This window comes from Haplochromis burtoni, unplaced genomic scaffold (assembly GCF_018398535.1).
Source record: "Haplochromis burtoni strain Fernald_Lab_line unplaced genomic scaffold, NCSU_Asbu1 Contig_428, whole genome shotgun sequence".
NCBI classification, from domain to species: domain Eukaryota; kingdom Metazoa; phylum Chordata; class Actinopteri; order Cichliformes; family Cichlidae; genus Haplochromis; species Haplochromis burtoni.
In genome coordinates, this window is record NW_024582789.1 from 46138 (window position 1) to 58342 (window position 12205).

The 12205-nt window shown below is 39.6% G+C and overlaps 1 protein-coding gene across 5 annotated transcripts in view; it reads right to left on the reverse strand.

Annotated features, from left to right (window-relative positions):
* pld1b (phospholipase D1b) overlaps nt 1-12205 on the reverse strand; it is a 49940-nt gene that overhangs the window by 23546 nt on the left and 14189 nt on the right. For 4 of the 5 annotated variants that reach the window (XM_005945559.3, XM_042213220.1, XM_042213219.1 and 1 more), the window contains exons 2-4: nt 1140-1310; nt 884-1047; nt 73-212 (exon numbers count right to left, since the gene is read on the reverse strand). In XM_005945559.3, the coding sequence (XP_005945621.1) occupies nt 73-212; nt 884-1047; nt 1140-1278 (443 nt within the window). In that variant the 5' untranslated portion in view covers nt 1279-1310. The remainder of the gene's footprint in view (nt 1-72; nt 213-883; nt 1048-1139; nt 1311-12205) is intronic. The other variant, XM_005945562.3, reaches the window with a different exon arrangement.

The following is a 12205-nucleotide window of genomic DNA, read 5'->3' on the forward strand; positions in this document are numbered from 1 at the left end:
AAATACAGGCAGGAAAAATGAGCTCTGCAAAGCACAGTGAAGATAAAATGTGAACTGTGGTTCAGAAGGTACCTGCGTGGAAGTGGAATCTTCATGAAGGTCTTGTATGTTCTCAGTTCTCTGTGGAGATCGATGAAGTGCTTCTCCTTCCTCTTCACCAACCATGTAAACTCTCCATGTTTCATCTCAATTTTATACACAGCTGGCATTGACTGCACACACAGCAGGGCCTCCAGTTATTTACGTTCAGTGTTTATCATTTCAAAAAGCTCATCAAATAAATGGGATTAAAATAAAGTTTGGGATTTAGTCTTGAATTTTGACATCATTTCTTTTGTTTCTTGTTGATAAACTGCCAACTTTTACTACGTTGTTGGAATCTTTAAGTAATTGAGTCACCTGGTTTTCCTAAGCAGCTAAAAGTTTCCCTGGAACACTGGAATAATGACTTCTTCTGCTTTATCCATGACTGTAGATGCCATCTCAGCTGCTGCTACACCCAACCTCAGCTACATCAAGTTACTAAAATGGACCTTTTCAGTGCATTTTTACTGCTGGTGCTTTTAAGAGCATTTTAATGGACAGATATTGTGCCTTGTTGGGAGGTAAAAACCATCACCTATGTTACAGTATTGGTAAGTAAAACTCTGGTACCCAGTTTCTTGCTTAGCCCTAATCAGCAGGTATCTGTGTCTGTGTTGCATCCACACAATATACAGATGCAGCTTGCTAACCATCTAGCTGCAACTTAGCACCCCATCTTCTTCTACAAATATAGTCCCTTCTGGCTCAAACTGTGACGTCACAGTGGCTACCTCCATGTTTCATGTATAGTGTACGGCTAAATGCATTTTCTTCCCTACAGTGACAAAAAGCTCTTCACCTTGTTGACGCTCCTCTGCGTGGTGAGGTTGAAGCGGTCCTGAACTGAGGTGAAACGCTCCACCTCCAGGATTTTGACAGTGATGGGAGAGGAAAGGTAGACTTTGGCCTCTGTCTCCTTGAAACCCACTGTGTTGTAAATCTCTTTAAAAGGCAAACCCTCTGCTAGGTGAAAAAATATAAACAGTTACACAAACAAATCGCTTACACAACAAGTAGAGAAACACCTGTACAGAGTGCAAAGTGATGGCAGGTACCAGGTGCGTTGGTGTCTGTCGTGTCATAATCTCCATCGCCTAAGTCGAGATCGCGGGTGTCCAGGTTGTCCATGATGTCGCTCATATCACTGGCAACCAGCTGCAGGGTGCTGGACGATGGCTCAATCTGCTGCAGCATGGCTAGCACTCAGTCTGGAGCCCGGGGCTCACCTGGCAGGTAATGAGGGAATATGGTGGTTAAGTCAAAGGTAAGGAACAAAACTGGATGTGGTCATCTAGAGTAAAACAGATCAGAATGTGCCAATTTAACTTTTAGATTTTAAAAGCAACCGTCTCTGTGGATAAAACTAGCTCTAAGAATCCTGTTCTGATGTGTTTTTAAAACTGTTTATCTGACATTAATTGCTTATTACAGACGTCAGGTTCAGTTGCTGTGGGGGGAAAAATAATCAGGAAGCCTTGAGTCTGGTCTAAACCCACAGAGAAACATTTGATCTCAGAGTCAACATGTAACCACTCGCTGCTTGTGCACTGAAAAGAAATGTCAGGGTATCATTAACGGCAGCACAGCGACCAACATCAGAGCGCTCTAAACCCATTACAGTTCCTGTCTGACGGTCAGTTCAGTTCATTAAATGGATCATTTCATGTTGCCTGAAAAGAACTTCAGGTGAATTTCTTAATTGGAATTATGCAAAATTCCCGGTCCACATCCCAAATTTTGGATGAGTCATCCAGCCAACATGACAAGCTCACTGGTGTGTTTCACCCACGCACAGCATTTCTCTTCACATTCCTGTTTCTGGGTCAGTTTGTGTGAAAATCCTCTCCAGTGAATCCTCTTCATTCATGAGTGCACACGTGAACACCACTGACCCCTTTTTGTTTGTTTTTCCTTTTTTTCCCAACTCTTGCTCCGCATGCTAACACATACAATTGTACAGGGGAATATGTGCTTCCTGTGCTTCTCCTCTGTTAATCCTGATCTTTGGATTAGTGTCTTATGTGAGGTTAACTGCCGCTGCGGGAGAATAAAGGAGGAGGAGAATAGACCGGTAGGCTGTAGTACAAGAAAGGGGATTAAAGAGGAATCCAGGAAAAGAAAAGATGTGTATAGAGGTTAAAAAATGGATAAGAGCGCTTATAGGAAAGCACGAGAAAAGGTTTCTGAAGTAAAGCAATGCTTTACCGTGTGGCAATCCTGAAATCCTGACTGACATCACTGATATAAACATCCACATTATCATATCCAGGTTCCATCTATCTGCCGTTTGGAGCTGAGTAAAGCCCACTTAGATTAAAGCTGTAATGTTTAAAGATCTTTCAGGTGAAGTGTGAACTTTATTTTATCAGGTGATCAGCCTGTGGTCAGAGGATTGTTCCACAGTCTTGATGCATGCTCAATTATCCAGGGAAGGACATCCCGAAAAGTTGATTCTGTGCATTTGGATGTAATGCTACGTCCAGATGAACAGAATCAACCTTTTGGGATTGTCCCACAGATTTTTTTGCAAACATTTTAGCAATGATGACAGATTAACTGTTGGGTTTAGGTCACACGAATCAAAATCAGATATTTTCTCTCTTTTAGCTCAACTTTTGGTCTCCACCACATCCTCAGGCTGAACACTGACCCCCAACTCATGTTCCAACTGTGTCTGCTTGCTGCCTAAAATGAGATTTGTTCAATAAGAATGAAAAATAGTATCGTTGTGGGCTATAAAACTCAAACATTGAACTGAAAGATGCCGTAAATCTTTCAGCATGCTGTAATTTTATAAATATCTTGATGTGTGCTGAATTGTATGCAGTTTTCATGTGAGCAAATAAGAATTAAACACTAGTTGACATTGACCTCCAGAACCACCACAGGAGCCCCTAATGATTTCTCACAGTCTCCATAGCTTTTAATATACCCAGCACCTTGCTTTACTATGATACATATGGCATCCATCCATTTTCTGATGCTTAATGGGTCCAGGTTTTGGAGGCAGCAGTCCAAGCAGAGATGCCAAGACCTCCCTATTACCAGCCCCCCCTCCAGCTCTTCCAGGCGGGGGGGCGGGGGGGGGGGGGGGGGAAGGAGGCAGAGGTGTTCCCAAGGCAGCAGAGAAACATGATCTCCCCGTGTGTTCTGGGTCTGCCCCGGCGCCTCCTTCTGAAATAACAAGGTGGTGTCCCGGACACATCTTAGTCAGACGGCGAAAACGGGCTCTTTTCAATTTCCCTGTTTATATATTTTTATGTGATTCTACACAAAAAACTCAAGTTAGCTCTTTATATGCTTTCATTGATTTATTCTTGACGCATTCTCAATCATCCAGGAATCTCCAAAAGTTGATTCTGTTCATCTGGACGTAGCGTTTCGTGGGAGAAACGTTTCGTCACTCATCCAAGTGACTTCTTCAGTCTCAGCTGACTGCAGGTTTCCCCAAATCTTATAAACACTACATTTGCATAATGACTGAAACCAGCCCACTGAAGGAACAATGGGCTGGGAGGTCAGTTCCTTAATCTAATTATGCAAATTCTCATGACCATTGATCAACAACCACTGACCAAAACCCACTGATCAATGGCCATGAGTACCATTCACAGAGAGTTGGGGAATGGCTGCAATCACAGCATTGTAAGATGGCGAAAGATGTACCCTTAGGCCCCCTCCTCGATTCAGAGATGGTCTTTCCCTTTTCATGTAAATGGCCTCCTTGACTCCGCGCTCAAACCAGCGTTCCTCCCTGTCCAGGATGTGTACATCCTCATCTTGAAAGAGTGTCCACTGGCCTGTAGGTGTAAATAGACTGCAGAGTCCTGGCCTGACGAGGTAGCTCTTCTGTGTTGTGCCATCCGCTTCGCCAGAGGTTGTTTGGTTTCCCCGATGTATAAATCCTGGCAATCCTCCTGGCACTTAACAGCGTACACTATGGTTTGGTGCCAGATCAGGTGTTTTGGGGTTTAAAAGCCACAGAGACCCGGTGTTTGCATAATTATGATTAAGGAACTGACCTCCCGGTCCATTGTTCCCTCAGTGGGCTGGTTTAAGTCATTATGCAAATGTACTGTTTATAAGGTTGGGGAAACCTGCAGTCAGCTGAGACTGAAGAAGTCACTTGGATGAGTGATGAAACGTTTCTCCCACAGAACGCTGCGTCCAGATGAACAGAATCAACTTTTTGGAGATTCATTGATTTATATTTTCCTGTTTTCTCAGCATGAATAGTCGTCTCTGTGGTGGCCCTGTGACAGGCTACAGACGTGCCCAGGGTGCAGCCAACCTCTCACCCTGTTAAATGTGGCTGTTAAATAGATAACTTGAAGAAAATGGACGTCTTGATTTACTGTCCATCATTTTTATTGATCATCCTGAACCAGCTTCTACTTCAAACTCAATGCTGTACGTCATTACATTTTGTGGGCATCTCCAGGGTGATGCAGAGGAGGCTTAAAAGCAGGAAATAACTACACAGCTTCCTTGTTTTTAATGTGTTTTAATGGACAAGTTTGACCCCGACTCATCTGAAATAAGGTCTGGGGTTAAGACAAGCTTAAAAATATGAAGCTTAAGTAAAAATCTCAGCTGTCAATTATGAAGCTTTTATATTGTGAGACATTTTCAGTGTCATCACGCTAAAAATAGGAAGTTATTCGTGGTTATGCTGACGTCATGCGGTGTAGTTTGTAGTTTAACGTTAGTGCTTTGCTTTTAGGAAGATCTCAGTTAAGTTGCAAATAATATGTTACTGATAAACTTCTTTATTATTGCAAAAAAGGTATTTTCTTTCAATCAAAGGAACCAAGGCAATGCTAACCAACTTCCTGGCTGGCCTTCAAAAAAAAAAACCATTAAATAAACTGCAAAGAATTCCGGGTCCATGATTTCCTTCTTTTTTCCTTTCTTCTTTTTTCTCTGTTCATAGACAACAATTTTAACAGTCAAATCTAACAAAGATTGATCTTAGATTTACGATATGTTTATTAATTGGATACCTTCAGATTGCAGAGGACTTCCCCTTTTAAATTTAACCCAAAGAAAGAAAAATATTTTTAATTCCCTTTCACCTCATCTCTGCTTATATTTTAACAGAAACATTAAACCAGTGATATCACACATTTAGGTCCGTCAAGGTCTCTGGTGTGAAGCTTATTTGTAAAACTGTCGTCATGTTTGACTAAAAACACGTCTATCTAAAGGTAACATATTGTAAGAGGCAGCAGAAATACAGTCGATAATAAGATTGTGCTTCATTACTGTTCTCTATTTAAAAAAATAAACCACGCAGGAGTGAGATTTCTGACATTATGATGCAATTCCTGCCGGACAAAGTCTAACAGCTCATTCTTAGGAAGAACATGGGTTATGTTTGGGTTTAGTCAGAACTGGTTTCACTGTGGTCTGTCTGCTTTCACTTCCTGCGCCAACAAAACACCAAGAACAACCACACAAGCAGGAAAACCGCACCCCGCTGAACCCCAAAGAGCATTTCTTTGCTTGCAATGTTTATTCACAGATAAAAATCTGGCTAAATAACCGTTAATCCAACTCTCCCACAGCCACGCAAGCCATCACAGTTTACACACACACACGCACACGCACACGCACAAATCATGCATTTTAAAATAAATGATTTAATCCAAATCCTTTTTATTAAATTTGAGGATTTCACACAAAGCCCCCTATTAAACTATCCACAAATAAACAATAACAAAAAATAAACAGCAGCCAAGTACAGAACTAAAGCATGAAGGAGTTACATAATGATTTGCTATTCAAACTCCATCAGTACGTTGGAATTATCACTCCAGCCCTGACCTTTGCATTTTTAGTTAGAAAAACTGTCTGAACAGCTGCTTTGCAATATTAGGAGAAATATGAGCAACGCTTCTTGTTTCATACTGAAAGTCTAGTAGGAAAGGGAAGGAAAGACGACGACTCACTGAAGTGTCATTTGCAGAGTCAGAAGGAACACACACACACACACACACACACACACACAAACAGAAAAAACTGTACTGTCTGTCACTAAGCATTAACTTACTAAAGGAGAAGTGCAGATTAAGTAACCAACTTTGAAGTTACCAAGTTGGGTCATGCATGAGCCCGGAGGGGTGCAACTATAAAGCTAGATTTATGGGTTAATGAGATATGTCCAGTTTACAGTCAGACTGGTTAGTGTCACAAAGTTGCTGGTTCTGTTTTTATCGAGCTAGATCACTATGGTAACTTGTGCTGTACACATATCCCAGACTGGAGCAGGTTTCATTTGATTTTGGTTTAAAAATCACCCCAAAGTGCCAAATTTGAGCGAAATCCTATTTTTTCTGCTTCCAGAGTATGTTTTGTAAATGCAACATGTTGAGCAGTAACTTACTAATATCGCTGAACGACAACCAGCTGCACAGTTAGAGCCGTCAAAACAGCTTAACTGACAGATATTAACCATTATTAATGAAACTGAGCAAATATAAAAAGAAATATTGTCAATAATGTTTGTTATAAACATGTCTCCAGTCAATCTCTGAGGTAAATAAAGATCCACTATTGGAGCATTTATGATCGCCCATATAAAGTTTTTAAGGACACTGAGATCATCGTGGATCATCAGTGTATTCTCAATGTGAAAATAGCTTTTTTCTAATTACTAAGATTGAATGGAGTTTTGTGGGTGTTTATGGTCCTCTGCTGCTATGAATTTCTACTGTAGTTGCAGATTTTTGTTTCTAATTTGTCGGTTTCATGCACCCAAACATTTCATCTCCAGTTTGAAAATATGTTGTAAAGAAAAAAATATTATAGCGTTATATAGTTATCAAACAATCCTGACTGATTCACGTCACACAAACACACCAACTTTGAGGTGGATGGACTACAATAAAGGGCCGTGTCAGGTTTCTGAAACTGGAGGTTGTGAAGAGCATCGGTTCATTAAATCTGGACAGAAAAACTTCTGACAAAACTTCATTTATGCTGAGACTGCAGACAGCAGGGTCATTGGGCTTTAAAAAGATGACTCCATGCTGTTGCCAACAATACAGATAGACTGGGGAATGTTTTCTTGGCACACTTTGAACACTTAATTGACCAGTAAATCGTGGTTTGACTGCCACGACATGAGTGTTTCTGCTGACTCTGTACAGTTTTCTTTATTGCCACAGTTTACCATCGTCTAATGGCTTCCAACACGAAGTCAGAAGTCAAATTTTATGAACATGGAAATGCAATCAGTGACTTCCGTCTCAAGAGAAGACGTCTAATAAACTGTATGCATGTTGAGATATTATGTACTAATTATGTACTAATAAGTTAATTAGCTTTCCCTCTAGCAGTCATGTACAGAATCACCTCTCACTTGTCAAATCTCATTAAAAAGATGCTGAAAAACTTTGTTTACTCAGCCCCAAAATAAGTATTTACTTTTGCTCATTTAAAGCAATGGTTCTCAATTCTTTTGTTAACCCTTACCCCCCTGAAGCCCCACTTCGGGAGCCATAAAAAGCTCACGCACAGCTTGCATAGGCTGAAAAGCTTGGTTCATTTATAGGAATGGGTACCGGTATCCGGGCCGTCGTTCTTCTCGGGCGAGTAGCTTAATGTTGTTCGTGTGTAATTTACGTTGAATAGGCCAACTATGTTATTAAATTAATGCATGTAGGATGAACTAGCAAACACCATCGTAGTTATATGCGGCTGTCTTCATGTTTGATGGCAGATACATCCTTCACTCTGGCCAAAAAGGCTAAAATGACCGAAGAAAAAGTGGTTGAAATTCATAGGGCAGTGACAAAATTTAAAGTCAAAGATCTCCATCCATTTTCAACGGTGGAGTAAAAAAAAAAAAAAAAAAAAGACGGCTAAAAATAAAAACATAAGAGGACAACGTTTGTGTTCTCCATTCTTTAAGCACGAGCACTGTTTCAAAAATACCGGTTTGGCACCGGTATCGGATAAAACCTAAACGATACCCATCCCTATTCATTTAGCACCAGTCACACAGGCCTGGAGACTGGTCTGCAACCATTTGGCAACCATGGGTTAGTAGAGAAAGTGTACCTGGGGGTTTAGCAGTCGCTGGGTTGCAAAAAGGTGCTGCCCCAAAAATCTTCTTACAATCTTTTTAAGTGGAAGATGCCGACAAGCAGACAAGTCAACATCTTCCAAGCAAACTACCAACCACAGGACCCTGCTAAATTCACCCAGCAGCAGCCAGCAGACTACAGCAACAACTTGTCAACTGCTTAGGGAATACCTACAGACAACAGAGGTTGCCAGAGGGTTGACAACCAATCAGTAGGCCTCTGAGCTGTTTGATAAACTGGTTTAAAACCAACGTAAACAAAACGTCCATATACAATGTTTCCTTGTCACCACTTATATTTAGCTATTAGATACTAACCTTTCACCCCAATAATTTAAAAAGCTTAAGAAGGTAGAGCATCATGATTCTACTAGTACATCCTGCATATTAGACTTTCCCCTTAGTACACTACTGAGTTAAAAAGTACACACTCTTGATTATATGTTCAGTTGCAAACTAAAAGCAAATTTCACGCAAATACTGTGGCCTTTACTGAACCATAACACCACAAACAAAGAAAGTTACACAGTCCTCACAGAAAGATACACAAGCGCAGTACACTGCATGTATTATGCAAACTAGCTACGGAACAAAGATCGTGAGTGTTTCTGGGTTTTTTTCCTCCATCAGAGTCGGATTGAAAGTGTGTATCTGAGGTGTGTCTCAATAACAATAGCTGCTGGTGGAACCGGTGGTGCAGGGATGGAACAAGAGGGGAAGAAATAAAGGTGAGGTTAACTAAAGTGAGGAAAAGTGGCCTACAGTCAGATTAAATCAATAATCTGAGGTGTGATGGCATAAAAGAAAAGGTTAGCCTAGAGTTTTTACACTTAATAAAATCAGAAATGGCTTCAGTTCTGCTCAATTTTTCATCCACTCTCATGTCTGTGCAGGAATAACACAATAAGAAATCATCACTTCTAAAAATTAAAGAGGAGCTGAAACTTGGACTGTGTGCCATTTCTTTTCAGTTTCTATATGAACTGAATCTGACATGTTCTGGGTTTGAAATATCCAGTAAAACAATCAACATCTAATTAACTCGCTGCGCTGGTTTCAAGAATATTAAAACGTTTTATTTTATGATGTTTAAACCTTAATTTTTCCATATCAGAATTTAAAAAAAGTTTTGGTTCAACTTTGACTATGGAGCCATTTAACAATCTTCATCTGAAAATAATACTCAGCACACAAGGAAAAGGTGACGGCAAATCTGTTGAAATATACTTGAAATAAACTTGAACAGACAGTGAAACCCAGATTGTGCGGATTCATTTTTGTGTAATAGACTGACGTACCACCTGTTGTTGTACTGCTACCTATAGCACAGCATGTGTTACTTAATCACAGTAATATTATGTAGTTCAAAGGCTTATCACAGTTTCTCTTAAGTGGAAAATAAATGTCATAACACACATACAATATCACAATATGACTCATTCATGCTTTAAATACCTGCAGGTATTTGTGACAAATTGTCTACAAGCCGTTTGGTTTATTTCTGCCAACATGCCAATGTTGGTAACATCAGTGTTAGCAGAAGTTAATTAAACTTAGAGGTTTGCAGTCACACTGCAATTTAAAACCATGTTACACTGACATTTATCTGAAAGTGGCGGTAAATTTGAACAGTCCCAACTCCAAACCAAATAAAAAAATATAACATTTCATATTCCTGTCTCAGGGTGCTGGATTTGGGGCAAAACCATCCATTATTTACAATTTATTGTAAGGACTTGTCTTGATGTCAGTGGTTTTTTGTCATCATGTGTCATTATGTTTATAATTTTTTATATATTAGATCATTTCTAAATTAAAGACAAGTATCAGATTACTTTTAATAATGATTCCTATGATATTAATATATCTAAGAAGACCCACCTTAACCTCTTTGTTTTTCATAAAGTTATTTTAATGTTTTAAATACAGTTTATTGAAGAAGTGACACATTACATTTTCTTTGTATTAATACTTTAAAAAGATCTGAGTATTTTATTTCATGCAAACATATTCAGCAGTTCGAGAGCAATCTTATCTTTAATATGTAGTGCTAGTTATGTCCATCTGACTATTATAATTCCTCAGTTTTTGCTCCAATTTTGGTCTCCTCCACCTCCTAAAAACAACATTACCAATAAGAGTGGCTGCTTTCTTCCCCAGCTTGTCTGTACCTGCCTCCACCTGCAGATTTATAGGTTTTCTCTCTGTAGGTTAGAACTAAAAGTGAGCTCTGTGTTAATATAAGACTATAGATTAATGGGGCTTGCAGAATAAATCCTCTCCATTTAAGGCTGTTTTGTGAGGACATGCCCGGAGCTGCATTGTAATAAATCTCAGAATCAGGGGAGGAAACTGGGCTTGAAGGCCCACTGTTGACCTTGGAAATAACAAAAGAGTATTTTAAATTGATTAATGCAGACAGTGTGTGTGTGGATGTGTGTATACATTATGTCTGGCCCACTGAGCACTCACATTAATTGGGTACAGTGTGGCCCATTACCCCCACACAGCATCACTCGCCAGCCAGGTGGCAGGATGCTGAGCCCTCTCTCACACAAACACACTTTACTCAGATAATATAAGAGTGTTCTTTGTTATTTAAAATGATATTAGAATGTATCAGAGCTCTTATGCTAAAGAAAAAAATAATGTCAGGATTGCCTAAAATATTTGTTATCTGCACTCAGAAACTAGCCTGAACTTAAAGGAATTTCATAACAATTCAAATAAAGTTACTTTAAGTTGAATGAATACAAAGTTTGTAGACTGACAGCTTCAGACAGTGAGATGCATGATGTCTGTACAAAGGCAGGGACTGAGTTCAGTCCTAACCTTCATCACGGTTTGCATTAGGATGAAAATAAGCCATCGGACCAAATCTAAACAAACACGGCATGTTTCTGTTGTGCGAAGTCATGATAAACAATAGTCTCTGGGGAGTTTAAATGTGCTCTAATCCTGCTTTCACAAACTCAGTTTAATGAAACGAGTGATTGCTCACCTTATCTTAAAGTCAGAAGAGAAGAAAAACACTTAAATAATAATGAGAAAATGATTCAATAACTAAATAGTATAAAATAAGGACCTTAAATGTAAAATGAATGCAGGTAATTGGGGATGATATTATTTTTAGATTATATGTTGGAGAAGACAAGGAGTCAACTGCCTGTTCAGTAAGTGATGAGCTGGGTGGTCTGGATACACTAATTATCCACCAGAGTCACACGGCTGATCAAACTGGATTCAAACACCAACACGAACTTCACAGCTTTTCTCACTTTTCTATCACAAGTCCAGTCCCTCCACATTTTTTCTTTCTATTTAGATTGATGTCTCTGTCAGCCCAAAAAGCACAGCTGCACAGACTAAAGATAAACCCAAATATATCATCACACCGGTAGAAACATTTCAGAAGCTGCACCTGGTTTCCTCTTTGGACACAATTGTTTCAGCTTCTTCAGTCTGACTTTCTCCTGCTTGTGCAAGCTCATCACTATTTTCACTGCTTCACCTGGAAGTAAACGTGTCTCCTTAAATAGAGAAATGGAGCTGCAGAAGCCTGCTGGTTCATAAACCCAGTGGTAATTTTGCATACACACTTTAAGTTCACACACACATTCATACTGCACTTTATTCCCTGATTAAGCACCTTCTGTAACATTCACACACTCTAATGAATGCATTCAGTTCAGTATCTTGTTAAAGGATACATCTCCATGCAGACTAAAGAAGCCAAACACTGAACCGTTGACTTTCTGATTAGGAAACGACATTCTAAGAAAACTTTAGCCTCTGATATTAGTTAACAAAGCTTTATGAGCCAGTTATTGACATTCGGCCAACATGTCAGTGGATCTCTATGAAAAACTCTTGGATTGACTGTTTGGCAGCCTCTTACAGCGCAGATGCACACATACACTGATGCCATTTAACCTCAGCTGCTACTCAACCAAATCTGGTGCACTAGAAGTGAAGTACAACACTGCTGCATCCGGGTGTAAAACTCATACAAAACATGCAACAAACAAAAAA